Source organism: Athene noctua, chromosome 2 (genome assembly GCF_965140245.1).
Source record: "Athene noctua chromosome 2, bAthNoc1.hap1.1, whole genome shotgun sequence".
In the NCBI taxonomy this organism is placed as follows: Eukaryota; Metazoa; Chordata; class Aves; order Strigiformes; family Strigidae; genus Athene; species Athene noctua.
Genome location: NC_134038.1, coordinates 4887945 through 4911542, shown reverse-complemented (window position 1 = coordinate 4911542; position 23598 = coordinate 4887945). Strand labels below are relative to the sequence as shown.

Below are 23598 nucleotides of genomic sequence, written 5' to 3'. Positions count from 1 at the left end.
GGATCATCGAGTCCATCCCTCAGCCCGACTCTGCAAAGTTCTCCCCTACACCACATCCCCCAACATCTCATCTGAACGACCCTTAAACACACCCAGGGGTGGGGACTCCACCCCCTCCCCGGGCAGCCCATTCCACTGTCTGACCACTCTTGCTGGGAAACATTTTCTCCTCCTGCCCAGCCTGACCCTCCCCTGTGGCAGTTTCCAGCCGTTCCCTCTTGTCCTGTCCCTGATCCCCTGGGAGCAGAGCCCAGCCCCAGCCTCTCTGCAATGTCCTGTCAGGAGCTGCAGAGAGGGATGAGGGCTCCCCTCAGCCTCCTCCTCCTCACACTGAACACTCCCAGCTCCTGCCCTGCCTCCTCACAGGATTGATTCTCCAGCCCTTCCCCAGCCTCGTTGCCCTCCTCTGCCCTCGCTCCAGCCCCTCCAGATCTCTCTGGGATTGAGGTGCCCAAACCTGGACACAACCCTCCAGGTGTGGCCTCACCAGTGCAGAGCACAGGGGGACTGTCACCTCCCTGCTCCTGCTGGCCACACTATTCTAATCCAAGCCAGGATGCCGTTGGCTTTCTTGGCCACGCGGGCACACTGCTGGCTCATGTGCAGCTGCTTGTCAGTGAGAACCCCTAGATCCTTCTCTTCCAGACAGCTCCAGCCACATCTCCCCAAGGCAATTACGTTTTGTAAAAAAAAAAAAAAATAATTTACATGAAACAGTAGGTGGAAATTATTTTTATGATTATAAAATGGAATTCCCCTCCCAATCCCAGTGCAGAAACATGTTAAAATAAATAATCCTCCTCTAATTTGTAATTCAAATGGAACAGTGTTAAGAAATGGAAAGTAAACCTGACCTTGTTTCCAGCAGAATCAGTTTGGGTTCTATCTCCCCAAACCTACAGCTGCATTTCCAGGCTCACCTCAGTATCTAAGACTGGGAAGAACCTGAGTAATGCTAACATAATACATCAGAAACAGTAGTAACGACTAGGTGTAGAATATATACTCCAATAATTATTTCATCTCTCTTCATTGGCACCCAAATCCTTTTATACCTCAGCACAGGGTGAAGCAATCACGACCCCACTGACCCAATGTGACGCTAATACCATTTGATTTAAATGGCAGCTCTTGCTATTTACCATCAAAGACTAATCTGTGCTTTGGCACACATCCCAACAAAGCTGGCATCTCAAATAATGGGATTTAATAAATCCCTTTTGCCACTGTGATCTTCAGAGAAAGGTGACTGCTCTGCCTTGGTTAAAATATTCAAAATATTCCACGTACCTGTTTAATATCGTGGTATTGTCCCAAAAGCGCGTAGGGGCAGTAGGAGATACTCATAGAGACTATTCCCATCGTGCTGATCATGATCATGGTGACATACACGTTGGGGAACATAGCCATCACTGCAGTGCCCAGAGAAAAACCCAGCGTGCCCAGGATGTAGATCACTTTTATACTAAGGTCATAGTTGTCCAAGTATTTCTGCAACAAGGCTGCAGAGATCAAGAATAAAACAAATATCAGTTTAACTGGTGAAGTTTTTGACGTGGCCATGACAGCTCGATATGCTGTTTAGGACTCAGACACTCACTGTCTCAGCCCTCGCTGGGAAAAGGACCTATTGCTATTTCAGAAACTGGGGAACAAAGGAGCTCAGAGACTTGCCTAAACCATGCTGCAAGTCTGGGGCAGAACAAAATACTCTGAGACTCAAACGTATCATGGTCCACTCAGCCCATTTAGTAATTTTACCTATTTATTCACTTTATCCATGCAGGGGCACTGAGCACAGAGGAGATTCAGTTTCTAATGCAAGCACATTCACTAATCAAAGCCATCAGATCACTGGTGTTTATAGCCACATTTCCATTTGTGTTCAGGAACAAGCTGCCCACCTGAACTTCAGCTGGACACGTCTCAACAAAGAGGCAGTCCCCACCACACTGATCTGTGCAGACGTGCCTGCACACATGCTGCAAAAGGCAGAATTTAAGTTTGGCAAAAGCTCTCAATTTCAGAGTCTATTCCATGCCCAAATTGTCTGTTATTAGAGAGCACAAAAGACTTTCAGAAATATATATTTATATTTCTGATTGTAAAAAGTCTTCGCAAAAACCCTCTTACATATGCTCGAATCCTCTAAAAAAGTGTAATTTTAGTTTCCCGATGACTACCTAAATGCCATTCAATATCCCTTGATATCATCTTGTGCTTTGTGCACTCACTTAACCCATCTGTTCCTATTTCCACCTCTACATTTGGAGGAATTTTTTAAATATCGATTCTTAAAGAAGCCCCTCCCTTTAAGACCACATGAAATGCTTTCCCAAAATAGCCTTCACCCCAAGCAAGGAGGTAGATGCTAATTGAAGCAGAGCTAGTTTTACCTTGCAAAGATGTATAAAAGGTGCATTCCACTGTCTGATAGTGCAGTCTCTTACCTGAACAAACAGCAGCAGTAGCAGCATAAATTACCAGTCCCCAGCATCCCATCTGAACTCCAGCATTATAGGCATGTAACTCGGTTGAGTTAGAAGGAGCCTGCAACAAGCACAAACACAAAGCTGTTTTCTTGTAACGAGTGCATCTCAAACGAGTAACTCTAGGCAGGTCTGCCAACGGGAACTGTTCTCTTACCTTTGGATCGCCCTGAAAGATGACCTGTCCCATGAAATCTGTATAGAACACAGCTTCAGCAACGATTGAAAACCAAGTTAAGAGGTGACAGACACACAGTCTCAGCAGCTCCTTTGGCATCTTTAGCATCGACAACCACAAGAGTCTGACTGTGGTTTCAGTTTCCCCCTCTTCGCTCTCCGTGTCTCCACTCGAATTTGTGGTGCCGCTCTGATTCCTGTGCCTGTACCTCTGGCGCTGCCGCTTCTGCATGTCGTAGATATCGTTCATGCTGCGGGAGGACTTTATCAACACGATGGCGTTGGCCCGCCGGAAGCGGTAACGGTGAGAGCCTATCTTGCCGTAGTAGGAGAAGGTGTAAGATGGCTGACGGTAGAACATGTGCCTCCGCCTTCGCATGGAGTTTGAAGTACTAGACTGCTTCATGCCTATTCTAGCGTGCCCATTGAGGAACTCTTTTGGTAGGGAGCCATTCACGTTGGGGACTTTATCTTCATTTAAGTGATTATCAAGCAACATTTCCTCCTCTTTCTCATTGTCCCTGAGGAAACCAGACAGGTGGTTAAGTTTTGACTTCATGATCTCTTGGCTTGTGTTGTGGGGAGTGTTTGGATATGAAGCATCCTGAAAAATGGAGGGTTCGATGTCATGCAGAAAAAGCAGCTCTGATTCAATTTCCAATGTAGCATCAGGCATGTGCAGAACTGAGTCACTTTTACTTCTTACAATGTTCACCTCGAGGAACTCCATATTGAGATCATGCTCTGACTGAACCTCATCGTGGAACATAGAGGCTCCATACGGCTCTTCCTCACTGATTACATTCAGTCGATTCAGAGGGGGGAGACTACCACTGAATTTGACACTGGAAAGCGTGTCTCCTTCGTCATCAATCCTGTCCTGCTGAGGGTTATATTGCTCTTCTTCAATGCTAAAAAGGTGGAGAGCAACGGAGACAGAGAAAATAATGGCTGCAAAGAAGAAAAGGACTTGTTCTTGAGATTTAAAAATATCACCCAAGAAGGTCTGTGTCCAGTCCAGCCCTCCTAACATATAACCGATTGCTCCTCCAAGACCTGTGGAAGAGGAAAAAAAGAGAAGTGAGTTCAGAAAAAATCAGGTCAGTCACAACTTGGTCATCAGGATGACTTGACAGCTGCCAAAAATGTATCGACTAACTCCATACCAGCTGAAAACGCATGGATGTTAAGGGCCATGTCTTGCTCTTCGCTGTCCACCACATCCAACAAATAGGCCCGAATCGGCCCTTCTGTTGCGTCAGCGCAGAAGTCCAACACCACAACACCAAGGACTGTGAGAACTATACCAATGGGCTGCTTGTCCGGGACATCGCCAATAGCCAGACCTGAGGAAGAATGGAAAGAGGAATTTGAGCCTGTCAGTCAAAAAGGGAAAACCACTAAGAGCAAGGTTAAGTTCCTTAAGAAAAAGATGGAAACATTCCTTTACAGAATAAAATGCCAATTTCAACCCTTGCACAGCTTCATAGGTGGCCTGAGATAAAGACTGTAAGACTGAAATTTATTTTTCAAAATGTTATTTTTAAAGTATCTTTTAAACCTTTGAGAGCACTGGATATTACTTCATGTTTCTTGCATGTATTTTCCTTCAAATGCTGAAGGCTGTTTTATAAAAGACAGCCACGGTGAGAGAGGAGAGCATCCAAAAGCAAGATGACATACTTCATCTGTTAGTTAAAAAACAGAGGTAACCCCACTGCTGACAGCGTTCCTGACATGGTGCCTAATAAGCAATGGTTGGATAAAGGGAAATTTAAACCCTTCGCCTCTCTCTTTGCATTTCTTATTCATCTTTTCTTTATCATTTTTATAAGTAAAACTTTTAATGATGAAGCAACACGAAGCTACTTTGCATTGCAAAAAGCATCAGTCAGCTTCTGTTGACAGCACGGGATGAAATGTTTTTTGTCTACAGAGTAGAAAGGCAGCATTAGTGTATAAATGAAGAATTTTTCATGAAATGAAACACTGACAAAAGCATGGATTACTTGAATCAGAGAGATTTAGAAGTTACACGTGCAAGACTGATAAAACCATTAGCGTAACTGATGAAAATGACTGTGGAAAGAGATGAACTGGCTAAGCCACCAAAAATCATCTTAAATCTCAAGCGCTGTGATTCCTGCATATTCATTCTTCATTTATACCAAGTCCTCTGAATGCAAAAGAATTTTATACGTGTTCCACGCTCGGCTGAATCTTGCAGCAGCAAACACCAAGGGTGTCAGTGCTTTAGATTGGCTGGAAACCTGAACAGCGCACACAGTGGAGAGGAGAGCCGAGTCAGATCTATACACAGGTGTTTGCCTGGGACGTGGCTGTATTACTATCAGGATTAGTGAGCCCCTTTTTTAGCATACTCCTGTGCACCTTATTCCCCTCCCTGTAACTCCCGTTGCCAGAGACCAGGTTATGAAGAAGGCTACGATACAACGGACCCCTCAGTTTCTGCAGCATCTGTAGCTCCAAACTGAAATTAGGATTGCAAGTAACTGGAGACTAAGGACAGGAAAGTGTGAACATAAAGTGGGAAGATAATAAAATCATATAGTGTCCATCTAGAAGAAAAACTGGTTACAAATGAGGCCTTTTCCTGCAAAACGCTGGACACCCCCTTTTGTGAGAGGCAGGTAAGTGATGCCTTTTCTCTCTGAAAAGTGACACAAACCACCGTTTCAAAAACTTCAATTAAAGAGACATTAAAATTGCTTTATCATATTGTACATCTGCTCTAAATAGTAGCTCAATGATAAGCTCAATGATAAGCATCGATAGCTCAATGATAAGCAATGACAGCTCAGTGATAAGATGCTGTCTTATGCTGATGTAAATAGAGTGTAAGTGGCAAATCTCTGTCTTCTAGGATGGAACTAGAGAAGACCATGGAACAGCTCTCACTTCAGTTTGCTCCAGGCTCCCCTGAGAGAGGCCCAGCAGTGTTTAAAGTGCTCTTCAGGAGAGGGTTTTCATTCAAAATCTACCACAACCATGTGCCAGGAACAGATGCACAAAGCACACAGCTCACTTCCACGGCTCACTGCAACAGCCTCTGTGTTTTAAAGAAGGTTCATTGCACAAAAGAACCACTGGAGTATCTGGAAAGCACAGGTTTTCCAGAAAGCTACACAACAGACTGTATTACTGTGCAACAAAGAACTAGAGATAAATTGAAGACAGTATTTTGTGCTGATTTACTTAGGAGGTGAGATAACTCAAAATATGCCTGTAAACTCTGTGTGAGGTTTGCTTGCCATTATCAGTGGCTACCGACCCAAACTATTGCGTGGAAGTAAGAGCTTGCTATCAATTAAAATCTTGTAAGAGGGCTGCAGTCTAACATCTTGCATACATCTGGAGGAGGAGGAGTAAGTCTTGGAGACACAACAACAAAGTATGATTATTACCATATGATAGCAATTCAAATAATTAATATTTATTGCTTGGGTAAATTAAAAAAAGCATAAGCCAAATGTTATTCATCTGAACAGTTTGTCCACTGCAGTTTGCAGCAAATTGAAAACCATCATATGGCATCCCAATCTGGCTTTAAAAAGCTAAGATGCTGAGCCAAGGTAATGTTCCACTCATTTCCCTCAATTAGTAAAACTTTTTCACAATAGAGCTGCATCTAACCCCAAAAAAAAAAGAGAGCCAAGAGGATATTATTAGGTGCTAAGTTCCTTTCATTTGCATCGGTCCAACCATGATGTAAACATTTCCCCAAGTGTACTTGCTGTCACCTCTCCTACACTAAATTTACAAAGAGATTGTAGATTGTAGATTAAGTTCTGTAGTAAACTATGTTCAAGGGAAACTATTTTTACCAGCTTTGATGGGGGCTCAGGAAAAATTATTTTCCCACATAGTTTTTGATAAACAAATATTAACTGTGTTCTGGACTTTTTCAATACCAGGTCTAAGAAAAGCACAAGAAAAAGTGAAAAGATAATTTTTGAAATAATGCTGGAAACAGGATGTGTTGCCAGATATGCATTAAAGGGAAAATGGATCACAACAGGAAACATTTCCCTGTGAACAGGTTGCTACAATTTTCCCATGTCAAGGATCGACCAAATTCGTCTCAGCGACTGCAAACATTATGCTGGCAACCATTGTATTAATAACACTGTATTACCAGTTACAGCTATGATTGCACAATACTTCACACAGCACTGTAACCTTCGAGTAAGAATCCAAACATGCGAGAGGCATAGCTCAAATGTGGTGCTGCAGAGATTTCTAATCATTTTTAAAGCTAAACATCAGTTAAATCAGGGGCATATCATTACCTTTACTTCCTACATAAAAATCTTAAAGCAGATACGTTCGCAAGAGATAGACACAGGTGGTTTCCTCATTATTTACCTATAACAGAACCATTAAGGAAAAGTGCAACTCCAAAGAGGACACCAATGCAGAGAGCAAGGATAAAAGGCCGCCGGCGGCCCCAGCTCAGCGTGCAGCGGTCACTAGCCGAACCTATAAGCGGAGTGAAGATCAAGCCCAGGATAGGGCTAAGGAACCAAGTGAGGCTGTAGTACTGTTCAGGAAGACCTAAAACAAAGAGAAAAACGATATAAAGGTTATGTGGTAGACACCAAACACTTCACTTTATACATGAAATTTTGTTAGATGTTTGAAAACTGTAAATCGATCAGTAATTTACCTACAGGAAATTCTGTCCCAGATTAACAACTCGGGTAAAATTTCTTATCAACGGTTAAAAAAACAGTTAAGGAAAGCACAGCTCATAAACTTTCAAATACCTGGGCAATAAGAAGGTAACAGATATATTTAAGTTGTTGAAATAAAAGTAAGAGATTTAGAAGCAGAATCACTCGTTACTAACGTCCAAAAATACAACACTTTAAATTTTGCTGAGTGTGCTGAATTTTATTTTGAGGGACTGTTGGTGGGGAATGGCCTCTGTGAAAAACTAGCAGCCACGATCCGCTGTGTAGAAGCCAAGTAACTGTTGCATCCTCTATGTGGTTGTGGTCAATAAAAACAAAGATCTTTGGGATGCTTGGAAAGCCACCTGGTTGTTGAATACACATATCCCCTTCCCAGCACATCTTTGAACATTCAACAGGAGTCGAACACTATAGTGGGACTGTTTGTCTAAGACCACCACCATTTTTTGGTGGTGGTGGTCTTAGATTTAATGGACTGAGAATGATGGACAAAATTATGGTCTTAGATTTAATGGACTGCGAATGATGGACAGAATTTCACTGTCATATGAAATATTCTATTTCTATGCATAAAAACCTTTTACTTATAAAATTGAACAATGGAGAACAGAAGAAAAAAAGAAATTATTAACCTCTAGAGAAATCTAAGGAGGCTTATCTCCACTGTCCTTAGGTTTTTTTCAGAACTGAGGTGACTATTCATAGGATCAGATGGAAACAAATTGGATTTATTATGTACTATTTACAAAAAACAAAAAAAAAAGCAACAAAACCCAAACCTTTTACAAATAATTTCTGAAGAAGGAAGGAAACCCCCGAAGCCCTGCTTTACACCTCTGCGGCATGGAGAGCAATGGCCTGCAGATGGCAGGCTGGCCCAGGAGAGCAGCTCCACCCGGGTCCTTGGAGATCTGTCCCTCTCTCAGCTTATCAGCACAGGGCAGGTAACCACTGTGTTTCTTAGCAAAGCATTAAAACCCAACCAATCAAATTCTTGCAGTCCAACTGATACCAAGACTAAAAAACTCAGTATCTTTACCCTAGGAAGGTAAATCACTCATTATTCAAAACCACGCATCGCGAGCGTGAGTAGCATTCGAGCTTTGCTAGTGAGATCAACCCGGACCTTGTGCTCCCTGTTCAGCGCGCTGAGGCATCCGTGACCCAGCAGGATTATACCAATCCCTGCCCCAAACGGCCTAGGCTGCAAATGGGGAAGTCTAATCTCCTGCTGTTTAAAGTACCATCAAATCTTGACTAACAATGCTGACTTCTTCCTTGAGATAAATCAGATTTTCCCCAGACTGTTGTGCGCTCTGCGGTGATGCAGAGATTATATTATAGGAAAATTAGTTGTATATTCAAAACAAATTTGCTATAAATAACCAATTTTATCATCAGGATTCAAAATCCAGGTCTGAGGCCAAGCCCTATGTGATTTGACTTAGCTCTGGCTAACGAACAAGCTAACAGTGACAGCCGCCTTACGCATACAGAGTTATTGGAAGAGACTTGCCTCTTCTGAACCCACCCAACCTGTGTTTTTGGACCAAAGATGCCCACGAATGCCCCACCCACAGGGGAGAGCATCATGGTTTAGCCATTTTTCCCCTGTTACAGGCAGCTGAAGGCCTGTACAGGAGGCCAATACTCCACATCAGCACTTACTACGTAACTACCGACGACTTTTGCAGCAGGTTTTTGGATCTCTAGCAAAGGGCTGTGTTTGTACAGATCGCACCTCGTTCACGTTATGGTTCAAACCACAACCTCTTGCATATCCTTTCCAACTGTTTGGTGATGTCTTGGCTGACACAGAGCTTTTAGCTGAGACCTGCGTAGTAGGGGGGCACATTAGGTTTAAAGCTCTTGTTCAAGAAGCCACAGTTGTTATCACCGTCTCTCCAGACCCCAACACTTTTTTGCACCACCCAGCTTCTCTTAGTGAGTGCTATTCTATCCTAACCACAGGTGCAACTCAGCTAGCCAGTAATCCCAATAAAAGGGCTGGGAAAACCTCCATCTCTCTGTGGTTTTAACATTCTCTTGAACTTCACTGAGTTCAACAGCCTTCCCAAGCACAGGAGCAGGTTCAGGCACTGTGTGTTTAACTGGCACCTCACCTGCTCCAAGACACACACACTTACCTATGCCTGAGCTAGCACACAGATGTTCACATATAGTTCAAAGAAAGTAAAACTAAATGGTAGGCAGGTTTAGGCTGAATAATTTTTCTGCAGGACACAGAAGAAATGGTAATGTGTAAATACTCATCCCATTTTGCCTCCATAGAGCCATCCTATTGAGCAGCAGTTATACATCAGAGGTTGCTATTGTGTGATGCCAAGTCACTGCAGCAAGGCTATTTTAAATAAATTTAGAAGCTATAGCTTAACCAACCATCAGTGATCTTTATTGTAGTGATCACCAACATCTGAAACAATTTCATGTTGTATCACTGCAAGAGGGCTCTATGCTGGCAACAGAAGTTTCTGTTGTGAATGATGCTGTGACTTGTGAATTATGAGCTGGGACATCTCAGTGGAGCTCATCCATCAGTAAACACTCAAGAGATGTTGGGAAGGTTTTACAATAAATCATACAGTTGCTTTAAATAAACACAGGGAATGAAAACTAGCAAGAGCTCTGATATCAGCATTACAAGCATCACCCTATCTTAAATGAATAAACAGCCTTAAGCAGACAGAAGCAAAATGGACACAATTAAAAGACTCTCTTTTAATATTCACTGAGACAACCAACTCGTTTTAACAGAGACAATGAGAGGAAGCAACAAGGAAACACTAGTACAGCAGGGACAAGATGCTGGGGGCTTGCACAACTCACTGTCCCTCTGTCCTTGTGGCTACTGCTTTGTCTGTCTCCAGGCTACAATGGCACTTCTCTGTGGTACATACAAATTTTAACACAAGAAAAGTGCTAGAAACACTCAATCTATTCAAAATGACAATTCAAAGTGACTTCTGCAGAGAATTAAAACCTGTTTACAAATATTTTGTCCTTCAACTGTAAAAATTGCACATTTCTAAATTGGAAAGATAGATATTTTTTACGCTTTAAAGCCACAGTTAACCAAGTGTCATAAAAATGTCCTAAGATTGTTAAAAAACACAGTTATTTTTAATGCTAGCATTACTTTGACTTCAGTACTTTCAAGATAAATTTTGCAGGTAATAACTCAAAATCAGACTAAGGCCTACATTCTGGTTTGATTTTATAGGCCAGTAAAAGAAAGGAAAAAAGGTTTTTTACCCAACCTCTGTTACATGTCTACAATTAGGGAGTCTTATCTTGCTATGTATGAGTCAGAAGAGACTGAAATGCTTTCCTGAGAGGTCTTTATTTTCACTGATTGAAAAGGGTGATCTTCCTAACATCTAAGTATTATAAATAAAAGCCTAAATCCAAATATTTACATTGAAAATGGCTTACTTCCCAAAAGACATGAATCTCAATGATTTCAGAATGGAGCTAGGGATGTAGCTTTTATGGAAGGGTAAAAAGGACACTTAAAAAACCAAGAACATTATGTTTGGAGATCCTTCTTTAGACAAACCACTTTGATATTTATTACTGAACTCCTCTTTAGTGACCAAAATATCTATCTTTAGAAAAAGAAGCCACGATAAAAATCTATACAAGAATTAATAGCCCCATGCCATGAGAAATGGAAGGATTTCTAAAAAGCTTTCAGTGCTCCTCCAAATAAACAGGAAAGGGATAACTTTCAAATGAAACATGAGCAATTCCCACAGATTGTATAATGGTAGGAACCATCAACATGAAGCACAACCTGCTTTTTCTCTTGCTGAAAAAATCACGCTATAGGACTAATTCGGTAACCTAAGTGGCAGGGCTCTTATAAATTGCATTCCGAGTGTAAGCTAGCAGTTTATGAAATCATCAAATGTGTTTTATATACAGTTATGCATAATTCAAAATAGTTATAATTTATTAAGTGAAGTGTATGACTTTACTGTAAGTATGTAAACTGTGATACCGTCACGTTAGAATTTAGCTGGTTACTCAAGTGGAAAACTACTGAGTGGGGTTAGAGAAGATTCCTGGCGGGAAGCTGGTGCACATTCAAGCTAAAATAAAACAGCACAGAAAAAAAAAATTTGCTGGCAGGAGAATTCCCTCCTGAACCTGTCTGATGGGGAGCAGTCTCCTCACCTGGACAATGTACGGGCATGCAAACAGAGCAATCATTTTAGCAGTGGGTAGTAAAGACAGTTACCCAAAGCTACTTTTCGCATTTGGTTTCTATAACTTAAAGTTGAGGTGTGTTATTGACAAGCCGTAGAGTGCCCAGTCAACCAAAACTCTGCAAGACAACAGGTGCCTAGAAGAGCCTTCTCTGTATAGATTTAGTTGTGTTCCCCCCCCTCTGATGTCTGCACTCAGCACAGTTTTCTGGAAAGCCAGACTTTTGTAAAGCTCACAGCCTTGTTTCTACTACAGGTCTTCCAAGAAAGCTTTCCATGGCACTAAGCACTACCTCCACTGTCCTGTGAAGCAAGATTTCAAAACAGGCCTTGCAGATGTTCCTCATAAAATTCACGCTTCATACTGGCAGAGTCTACAGGACCTTCATCATTTCAGCAGTAGGTTTGCTTTAGCGCTAGACATTTTCATAGAAACGAGGAAAGTTCCAAACAGACAAGGAGAACTCCAACCCCAAAATACTTTTTTTCCCTTAAAAGAGGCTGTTGTGGTTTTAGTATCTTCAGCGTCTGCATACATGCCGTGCATATTTAGGTTGGCATGCATGATTTGACAGCAGAAGCAAAATAAGTAAATGATAGAAAACTGAAATACTTAAAGAGATTGTGTGTGTGCATATATATGTGTGTGCATATATACATACACACACATATATATAAACAACACAAAAATCCCCCAAAGTCTTTCAGAGGTTTGCTGCCTCCCAAGAATGAGTTCCAGTAATGAAATTTTACAGAAATTATGTCTGCAAAGGGCACTAGGCAGTCGAGAAGGGTAATTACATATCCTAACAGTTCCTTTCTCCATATATATATGCAGCTATACCTACAGAACTTCATCATTTTACACAATATTTTAAAATGGGAAGACAGTTAAGAAGGCATCTAATCCAAGCCAAGACAATGAAGAGCATAAATGAAGATATAAAGGGAATATTTTGACACCAAGAAGTTCCTTTTGATACCCCCATCTAGTGGCAAGGACTCAACATGTATTTTAAATAAACTTGGCTACGGTGATGGGCCCGGCCAGCAGCCCTGCAGCATCCAGTCTCTGATGTGCAGAACAGATGTACGGATGCTAGTTTTGACCAGATTTCAAGGCAGTACCGCCCAGCAAGCCTGTCATCCATACGCCTGCCTCGCCACAACCTCTTACAGCCAAATGTAAAATGTCTCAGCTGCCGAGAGCTGCTATACCCACCTGGAACAGGCTATAACTAGGCTGGGACTGATTTCACATGACCAAGAAAAGTATCACGCAGCATATGCCTTTCCCAAAGGCTCCTACAACTCACACAGACTTGAAGGCCAAAGCAGCTGTGACCTATTACCAGTTCAGTGCTGTTCCTTTATTTTGCCTGTAATTTTCCACCACCGTGCTTGCCTCGCCAGGTAGCAGCTCTGAGTGAACTGCCATCCACCAACTTGGAAAAGTAACCTGGTGGCCTCTTGGGGGAGGAATAACCACTGAAGGATTATTATTTAGCCTTTTACGGACAGCTAATCTGAGGAAACACCGAGGAGGAAAAAAACATATTGGATAAACAAGGTTAGTATTTGTGCCGTGAACTGAATCTGGAGCAGGTCACAAGGCAGACTCAGAAGTCTCATACAAATCAGTGAGAAAAAGAGCAAAACACAACAACAACTTCTGTTAGCAGCGACGACTGCCACTGAGACCCTTGTAATATGGCATTTCCCAGCCAGCTACAAACAAACAGGACACTGGCTTCTAGTAAATAAGGGTTTGTTTTTTCCCAGACAAAAAAAGTGCCCAACAATAGTGGGACCAGCACCGCGCACGGTTCACAGGAAATGCTCACTGTGTCACCATCAGTCTAAGGGCTGCGTGAGGTCACGAGTTACATGGAAGAAAGATTAAGTCACATGCAGCAGTTTCTATTCAAAACCTCTTTTTGATAAGTTCTATTGGGGGAAAAATAGTTCTTTATAAGCTTAACAATAAGATCTGATATGGGAATAGGATGCTAGGCTCCTATTTTCATTTGTCAGAAATCATCACCTAGAGACTTGTTTATACACTTAAAGTAAACACCATACAAATTTCTGAACTAACACAAGAAGCTGTCGTGCCCTGCAAATACTTGGTATTCCACAGTTTCACCCGTGTATAGAATACTGCGTGTTGCTTAAAATATTTCACATTGATCTGTTTGCTTATACAAGCTACTTTGTTTAGACTGTTGTTTTCTAAAGAGTGTAGCAAGCAAAACCAATGCTTGTCAAAAAGCTGTGAAAAAGTTAGAACCTCAGTATCTGCTCTTCATCTTGTTACAACAGAATCCTAGGAACCACTGCAAACTCAAGCATTTGAGCTTTGGAGGGTCTATATGAGGAATAGGGATTTCAGGATGTAGCTGAAATAATTTCATAAATGCACCCTGATATCCACTCCCTTACATTTAAAATAAAAATACAGTTGCCACACATTTGGGTCCCCCAGAGAAACCACAAACAAGCTGCGTGCCTGTTTTGACAGCTGTATCGCCGTGAAACTTCAACCACAAATTCTTTTGCTTCTTGCTATCTCCCCTCAGATTTTAGGGCTTCCAATGGCTTCGAGCTCGTGTAACACACTCCAAGCTGCCAAAAAACCCTTACCTGAGCCAATATATGTTGAACCCGTGCACTGGAATAGGCTTGAGTGGTGGTCTGAGCACTACTGCAGTACAGTCTGCACTTGTACATTGAGTTTATTGCACCCATGAGAAACCACCTTCTAACTTCTGGATCGAAATAGGAACTCTGACCGACAGAGAAGGGATATGAAAAAGCACAGTAATTTCTCCTGGTGCCTATTACCACGATTTGAGCAGTTTCTAAATGTGGGAGTATATTAAGTACTACTTGAAATCAGAGTCTCGTATCATATGAAAGGAGAGAGTCTCTAATTTGCACTCCTAATGCTATAGTATCTTATGCCTGGTGTGAGAAAACTGAAGCCCTATACTGGACTTCATTTTTATGTGAAAATTTTGCTCTTCATTAAATTGCGCCTGCCCAGCCTGTATGATAAAATGACACTTGCTCAAGCCCTTGTTCAGAAGCCATTTTGAACAAGTGGCACACAGCACAGCAACACTGGAGAAAAATTATACTGACCAGTATGTGTGATCACAAGCCTCAATTTAGCTGCAAAAATGCAGGTGGAAAAACTCCCAACAAAATCGGCACCATGAGGTTTTTAATTGCTGCTAGCTTTTTACATAAAAATGATAGCCTAGCAAGCTGCCAGGCATCTTTAATCACTCGGTGTCTCAGAAATGACCTACTGCAATAAACACCACATAAAACAGGAGCAATATCAAAACTGTGGCTTCAGTCTTCCCACTGGTAAAATTCACATCCTGAAATTCTTCTTGTGCCTGTCAAATAAGAGCTCTTCTGCTTAGCCTGCAACATTCGCAAGCTGTCAGCACGTTATATACATCTTACAGGCAGGAGTACGTGCACTCTGAAATCTGAACATACTTTTCTGGAGCACAAACTATCACCTGCTTGCAAGAAGTCTATGCTCTCCTTCCCTCTCCTGTTTAGCTCTTGTCAGCAGGGATGTCTGGGCGAGGGCTGGGAGCGCTGGGCTCGTGGCCCCGCTCAGCTGGTCTGTTATTGCTCCGGATGATATGAAGTGAGGATAGAGCTGCCTCCTCCATGCAAATGAGGAATCAGTTGTGGGATGTGAGAGTGGAGGGATAAAGCACAATTCCTCCATTTGGATGGGGTTGTTAGCACTGAGGGGAGTAATAATCAAGAGAAGAATTAATAGAAATATTACACAGACTTAAAAAGCACAGTACCGTGAAAGGTCTGATATCCAAGGGCAAAATGCAGAAAATTCTTTCCAAAGCTAGCAGGAAAAGTCAGCTGCAGCCCACCTGAATGCATCAGGAAAAATCCATTGGACCAAAGAAATACTTTGCAGGGGAGAGGGCTGGAGCACTGTCTTCCTCTTCCAGGATAGGGATTCGCTGCCTGCATCACTGTGACATCCAAAACTTTTACAGCAGATTCATGCCTATAGAATACCCCTACGCTTCTGCTTTAGTCACTCCCTGTCGTAAGGACAAGATTATAGATGAAAGCTGGATCAACATAAAGCTGAGGTATATGAACAACTAATTAATAGCAATAGTAAAAGGATGAAATCAGTTTAGAGATGCTGGAAAAACTGTCCAATGTTTCCTTAAAACTTGTAATTCGTATTTTAAATTTCCTTAGTAGTTGGATGCAAGCAAGTCACGCTTTCACAGCTGAAACAACTCGCAAAAATCTGGAAACTATTACAACTAGATTAGAGCCACCCATTTTGAAAGAACAACAACTAAACTGGGAATAAAGCAATGCTCTTCAACAGCTTCAGTACAGAAATACTAGTGCGATGTTTCACGTACAGAGTCCTGGAGGTGTTTTTAAGCTGCAGACAAGTAATATCCCCTTCTGGCAGCTATTCTGCCTTTCGGTACAGCAGTAGCTTTTGAAATTACCCATGCAATAGCATGCCAGCAGCAACCACGTTGGGTTAAATAACACTTTTGAAAAATGGAATTAAGGAAATAAGTGACAGGCCTCTTAAAGTATTTCATCATCCAGTTCTCCCATTTGCTGTCTCTGCTCAATTACTGCTTCTCAACCTCCTGCAACTGTCCTCCCCTTCTCATATTTGGCAACTGTGGGAGTCATCAGTGTTTCATTAAGCTCTGCTGCTATACTGCCAAAGTTGTAGAAAGGTTTATGTGGCTTCCCTGACAATTTCTAGTTTATAACCCAGTTTTATGGTGCTGTGTCAGGTAAGAGAAGCATATGTTAAGAGAAGCGAGCCAAAGGTATGTGTGGAACGGGGAGGGGGGGGGGGAAAGCCTGAGAACAGCTGAGGTCTGAGGCATCGGGGAAAGAACACATCTACAGACAGGCAAATCTGGTTCTCCTTTTAGCGTGATCACAACTGCTGTCAAGTAAAGCTTTTAAAGCTTCAATTATGTATTTTAAAGTTTCTAACCCTCCTACTAACCTAATTCCACAGGAGTAACCTTCTATCTTACTGCCCTTACAACAATCCAGTTTTCTACTTTCTTATCTAATGTATCAAGCAATTGCCAATAGATAGATAAATATGCCAATATTAGCAGCTACTACTGCTGCTGAAGAGAAGGAATCAAAGTAACACATGATACATGCCCCCCTTAGGGAAAGACCAAAAATCACTTGCTGTTGTAGATTTGTTATAGTGAAACTACTTAGCAATTACTATAGGGTTGTGCTGAATGATATCTTTACCAAAACGACACGATTTATTTTTGCCAAGGTACGTTCAAACCAGTGAAAAGTGCCGGGTTTACTTCGACCAGAAGCTGAACCTTTTGTACTCAAACACTGACAGTGCAAACGAGCTTTCTCTTTCTGCAGCACGTAATTAAGCTACAGAGCAAGGAAATGCAACGTTGCCAAGGGCTCCTGTCGACTGTTGAAACTGATTCACTGGAGTTTTCTAGATATCTATGTCGTCCTTTTTGGCTCTTGGGAAACTTGTTTTTAACTTTTCTTCCTCTCCCACTTATTAACCAATATTTAGAAATATGTCACTTTGACACTAATAAGAAATTTACATCACAGTGCTTAATGAGCTCAAATTGAACATAGATTAAATCTGATGCAACTTCCAGTGTGCTGAACCAGCAGTCATAAAAAAAAATAAATCCTTTTAACCTCCACTGAAGAGCAGTTTTAGGGATATAACAAAGGAGTTTACATCAAATAAAAAGCTGAGAACTTTCTTTCAAATCCCAGAAAAATACAGGTTGTATTCAACTATACACATATATCAGTATAACCACCCGAGGCTCACTTCACAGTGTCAGTGTATTAATTCCTAGGCTGCAATTGCTGTCCCCGGTTGCTGGCCAGTTAAGCAAGCTGCAGATACAAAAGGACTCAGAGGTCACACGCAACTACGCTAGCATCCACTTCCCATCACTCACAAGCGTCTAAACGTATGCAGACACATATATGAATGCAGCAATCAAGAAATTCTTTTGCCACGCTAATCCTTCCCTTGCCTTTACGGGATGTAATTAAAATGCATCAGCTGTACGTGATGCCCCACTTCGACTCCGCACGCATTACGTAACGCTGCAGCACTTCACCGCTCCGTCTCACTGCAAGATTAGACATCAATTACAGTGACATGTGTTGCCTGAAGATATGCAGCATCCCAGTTTATCCAAAACTCAATAGGGTTTTTCATCACCACTTCTAGAATATTGGCAAATTTATTAACAAAGGCACTTCGGCTCAAACGCACTTTAAAATTCCCAAACTCAAGAGGTTCTTACATATACAATAGAAAATCTTTCGGCACCAACTCGCAAGCCTGTTCTGTTAATCAACAGTGGAGCTTTTGTTGCAGCGATTAACACATTAATACCCCAGAATATGACCATCTACTTACACAGCTGAATCAAATCCTAACCGAAAACTGGAGTGAACATCTATTTTTCCCTCCAAGCAGAGCCAAACCTGAACTGTTAACTCTGGGTGTTCAACCCAGATTGAACTCTCCCACCCCCTAAAAAAAAAATAAATCTGGTTAACCAACAACAACTCTGTTCTGCTTAAGAACAAGTTTTTAATTAAAATCATACTTGCTTAATGGGGACCAATTCAATATGGGGCTACTCATAGGTGGGAGGGGGCAGCAGTAGGTGCAGCCTGAGCCCTTGCTTGGGTGCTCCAGTCCTGTGCTACTCCGCAGTGTAAGGATTTTGTGCGTAAGGGAAGCTTTGACCACCCTTCTGCACTGCTCTAACTAGACCTCAAGGGGAGATAGAAGTACAGTTAACAGAACTAAGCAAGGGCAGAATGAAGAGCACAGCTAGAACGTGCCAAATTTCATGAGACTCGCTCGAGGTTAAGACTTTTAAAATACCACTGTAGCAAACATCGGGCTAGAAGGCATCACCTAGATACGAAACTCCCATTCACTGCAGCAGAAGTCTACTCCTGATGTGTCTGTTCTACCCCACCAACCCCCATGCACTAGGAAACCATGAAGGATGTGGTTCACACTGCCAAACAAATGACTGGCACATAGGTAGCCCAGCATGGCATCTGGTCAGGGTATCCTGGAACAGAATTTGAAAAAGGAAGGCAAACAGACTTGAAGGTAGCCAAAAAAGTATTTTTTGGCAAGCAGGCAGCCAGGCCAGTATAGTCAGCACAACATTCATGCCCTTGAATCACAAGCAGCAAAGAAAACAGTTCATTTCCAGCCTTAAGTTGTATGTATTAGAAAATACAGTAAGTGTACAGCAGCGTAAAACACAAGGAGCTTGTCTTTGCACATTGATAAAAACCATCCTCCTCTCTCCCAATTTTTAGGCTTGACTACACGCTTGGAAGTCATGTGAAAACAGTGAGTCAGGAAGGTGGTTTTTGGCCTGTGTACCCTGCAGATGCCATCTGAGAACCTTCATCTTCCCAGGGATTACTGACCAGACAGTTGATCTTTACATCTCAGACAGGATCACATTTGCATAGTCCTTTCAAGGGTCAGTAAATGGTGCAGGCAGCTCCTATAGTTACCCTAGCTGATCCAACAGAAAAAAAAAAATAAAAAAATAACAGCTAATAAACATTATTGGTACCTCCTATAAGCTTCATATTCTAAAAGCCATTTTTCCAGCTAGAAATGCCCAAACCAGTCAGAGAGGAAAAAGTCGAATTGATCTTACCTATACTCCTTAGGCCATGCATGTCATGTAGTCTCAAAGTGCTTTACACCCCTTTTCAATACTCAAAGCCTCCCCAAAAGCCACCATTCCCATAAAAGGCTTACAAAAAGTGGATTGTTTATTGTTACTACACTGCAAAAATCAACCTTCTGGCCTTTCTAAAGTCTTTAGGACTATAGGTTTGTTTATGATAGGAATAAACACTCTGCAGACGATCATTTTTGTCACAACTGTGCTACTGGGAAGCTCTACCAGCTAAACAAGTCAAAGAACAGTAACACTGCATTCACTTTTAAATTATTTGCTATTTTAAAAGTGTTGCTGAATTATACATAAACGCACTGATTCTTCTAACACATTCATTGTATACTTAAAAAAAACAGAAGAATTTTTAAAATAACCCACACTAAGCTCCTAAAGAGAAACTGCATTCCTCTACGCAGTTGCCTTTATTGAGGTTAATTCCTCATGTGGCTATATCAAGCGAAACATAAATCCTATTAGTGCTTTTCCTATTTGCTTCAACAAACGAGCTTCAGGTTGTAGTTTGCAAACATGGTTTTCCGTATAGACTGCTGCTCCAGGAAAAACACTGGTCCACCAGTTGTTTTAACAATCTCTAGACATACAAACACTGGTAAGAGGACTATCATACTGAGAATTTTAATCAACTGAAGGTGTGTGTCCCCCCCAAATGGTCTTCCTCAATAGCTATTCATGCCACCGACTGCCTGCCTCGTGGGTATTATAGAAAACCACCCTCTCAGATGAAATTATGAGAGCTGATTAAAAAGATGGTGTTGGTGTTTATGTAGTCTGCCTCAAACTTTCAAACTTTCTTACACACCTTCTATAAAATGATATGTTTTGGCTTAAACAATTAAACACATTCTACCCATGTACTGGACAGATTTAAAACCAGAGCTGCTTTCACATTGAAGTTTCCTAAACTCTAGCTATATAAAAATCTTGATCTTAGTATTTTAAGCCTGCAGGGTCATACTACAAAGTTGCACACAGAGGAAATTTTGGTAACTACAGTAGAACTTAACCCCCAAATCTCAGGCAGCATTCCAAATTACACACTGTGGCCCTGAGGAGTGACTCCCCCTCCCCGGCTTACTGAGCTGTTTAAAAATTACATGACTTGCATTTCTACATGAAGGATAATGAGATCCATGGAGTCACTTTGCACCAAAAAAGCTGGAATTGATAGTTTGAAGTAAAATGCAATCACACAAGATGAAAAAGACTTCTCGCCGCAGACTTTTATATGCAGTCTTTATTCCCATGTGTTACTTTTCACAAGCAGTGAGGCTATGCAAGGGAGGATAAATTTACCAATAAAAACTTAAGTTAAACAAGCAGAGGACACCAACAAATAAGACAGCAAACATTTCCTCTCCGAACTTGCAAATTATGAGAATTAGGCCCTAATGAGAACAAAGAACACAACTGTTTTCCAAACCACCAAAGTATTTTTATCATATTATGAAAAGTAGTTTTATTTCACATCACCCTGCTTGTAACCTTTTTCTTGTCATTTGAGCTTATAAAAGAACAGAATGAGTTATATACAATTTACAGGTATAGTCAGCAACACAGCATTATTTGGTCACAAAGGAAACTGAAATAATTTTAAAGCATGAATATGGCAATCCTTTAATATCTGACAGAGGAAGCTGTACCAAACCTCTCCCCTGAAGGTTATGGCTTAAAAGCAGTTGAAAACTTATTTTAAACACATTTGCCACATCAGTGAGGTAGGAATCCACAGCACAGAAAAATAACTTTCCCCTTCGTTTACATCCATAATGTCTCACACACACTGACTGCTATCCAAAGTGATGGAGTCCCTGGCACAAGATTTAGGATCCATGTCTTTGACTACCTCAGAGAAGGAGGGAGCACTTGTTAGGGCTACTCCTTAATTAAATTACAAAGAGGCACCCTCAACTTTTTCACTGATTATATCATCTTGTTTTCTCATTCTGTTCCCAAATATCCTGAAAGGTCCCCCATGCACTTCTTGAGCTTCCCCACTGTTACACAGCATCTCTGTATCTGGGGGGACCCCACAAATCACTAGGGAAGGGGTGTCAACACTGCTGCTCACCCCAGGGCTAGCGATGACCTCTGAGATAATAGTCAGTTCAAGTTTGTAAACTGTGCTCTTTGCATATTCCTATTTGGTGAACCAAACAGGAAAGAAAAAATTTTAAACTCAATTTTCAGACCAATGACAAAGTTTCCTTCTGCTCTTTATTTAAAGTCAGTATAAAGTAAGCAATTTATATTGCAAAGGCATTAAAATTAGGAATATCCTTTAGTGAAAAAAACCCCAAATCCTTCAAATAAGCAATTTTTCTAAAAAGGCAGATATAGTGCAGAACCAGTACAGAGGTGATAAACTGACACTGAAGGCTAGTAACCAGAAACCTAGTTTTATAAAGTTTTATGGAATAATGACCCAAGGGAAGAAAAAAAGAGCAGAACACTGCATCTGTTCTTCATTTCTGTTGTAGCCTGGAACAAAACACCAGATCAGATGTTTGAGGCTGCAGTGGCATTCCATCACTAGACAAATTGTTTAATTTGCATCTGAGTATGATAAACAATCATTTTTAAGTCACCTGATGGACTCCATGTAAGACAGCAGGTATGCCTGTAATGACTCTTCCTTGCCAGAAAATGTCTGGCTTGGTAAGACACTATGCCTGACTTTCCATATCAAGCAAGGAAAACAGTGAATACTGCAACCGTATCCACTACAACCAATTAACCCTGATAAACCATCATTTGTCTGAATACCTGAGGCATGTTGTCGGGTTTAGATTCACAAAGATTCTTCCCAGAGTGACAAATTTTAATACTGATCTTAGAATATGTAATTTAATATCACCTACTGAAGTGTGTGAACTTGAACTCCATTCTCCAAAGAAATACTTTAATTTCCAGAAGTGTCCAGATATATAATTTGTAAGAGGTATTAAAACACCTCCAGATCAAGAACTCATTTAAAGCAAGCAGAATATTTTTGCAATTTGCAGATTATCCTCAGGGGCCTCAATTCTGATACAGTGAATTACTGAAAGACCATTGTTTAGAGAGAAGCACAACTGATAAAAGAAGGTAATTTGTGTTTTTAAACAGTCCATAAATGAGAACACATAGAAATGTTCCAGCTCAGTTTATCACTTGAGCCAGAAAGAACATAAACCAGGATCCAGAAGATAGAAATTCAAGGTTGAGATGATCTGAACAGAAGCTATACAAAATTTATTGGCATATTAAGAGATTGCACTGCCTCGTGGTACAAAATACAAAACTGATACCAAGGGCAGAACCAGGCCAGTGCAGGGACTGATCCTTTCTATTCACCCATCTCCACATCAGCACTTCTGTGAGGAAAAGTAGTCTTGCTCTGGAAGTGTGTTAAGGCTTCTTGAGCCGATCGTGGAAGCTGTTTCTGCCTGACACAGTGACATTTTGTTTTGACATTACTTGGTGGCCACAGTTCTGGCTTCCAGGTAATTCATCCTCTATTTGCATAAAGTTTGCTTCACTAAAATGCTTTTTACTTAGTAATCTGGGATGTAGATGAAGTTGTGATTTCAGCATTCAACTGCTCTATCGCCACGGTTTATCTGACTTTTCTCCAGCTGCTATGCGAAATGTTGGTGGGGTCCCATGCAGAGCAGCTGAGTGGTTGCAGCTGCCCAACAAAACATCAGCTCTGTCCTCACATGGAGCACTCCTCAGCCTGGTGAGACGGCATCTAACTTTGCTGTAGAGCAGTGTAATGCAGCCACCACTCCCTATACAAACTCAGACTCAAATCCTTCTGATTACCCAATCCCAAGAAGGTCTCTGCATCCAAATCTTTAGAATGTCACATGGACATGGGGAATTTCAAGGTTGAAACAACTTCATAGAGCACCTACTTTACAAAGGAATTCAATATAAACAGGAACAGCCAAGATGCTACAGAGACACCACACAACATTTTGAAGACCTGGTTTCATGAACTTTGATGCTATTTTATGTGACTTGAAACAGTTTCCAATGACAGCAACTGGAAGGGGGAACCCTGTTTGCTAGACATCCTCTGAAGCAGTGGGAACATGGATTAGACATTTTTCCCCAAGGACTGAAAACAAATGAAGGACTTGAATCTCTTCTCAGTTTGAAAGCACTGGTGGAATCACCTACTAGGTCT

At 41.4% G+C, this 23598-nt stretch overlaps 1 protein-coding gene across 2 annotated transcripts in view; it reads right to left on the bottom strand.

The window, feature by feature from the left end:
- SLC45A4 (solute carrier family 45 member 4) overlaps positions 1-23598 on the bottom strand; it is an 89627-nt gene that overhangs the window by 6758 nt on the left and 59271 nt on the right. For both annotated transcript variants that reach the window (XM_074898363.1, XM_074898361.1), the window contains exons 3-7: positions 7053-7241; positions 3833-4012; positions 2647-3722; positions 2451-2550; positions 1291-1502 (exon numbers count right to left, since the gene is read on the bottom strand). In XM_074898363.1, coding sequence (XP_074754464.1) covers positions 1291-1502; positions 2451-2550; positions 2647-3722; positions 3833-4012; positions 7053-7241 — 1757 coding nt within the window. The remainder of the gene's footprint in view (positions 1-1290; positions 1503-2450; positions 2551-2646; positions 3723-3832; positions 4013-7052; positions 7242-23598) is intronic.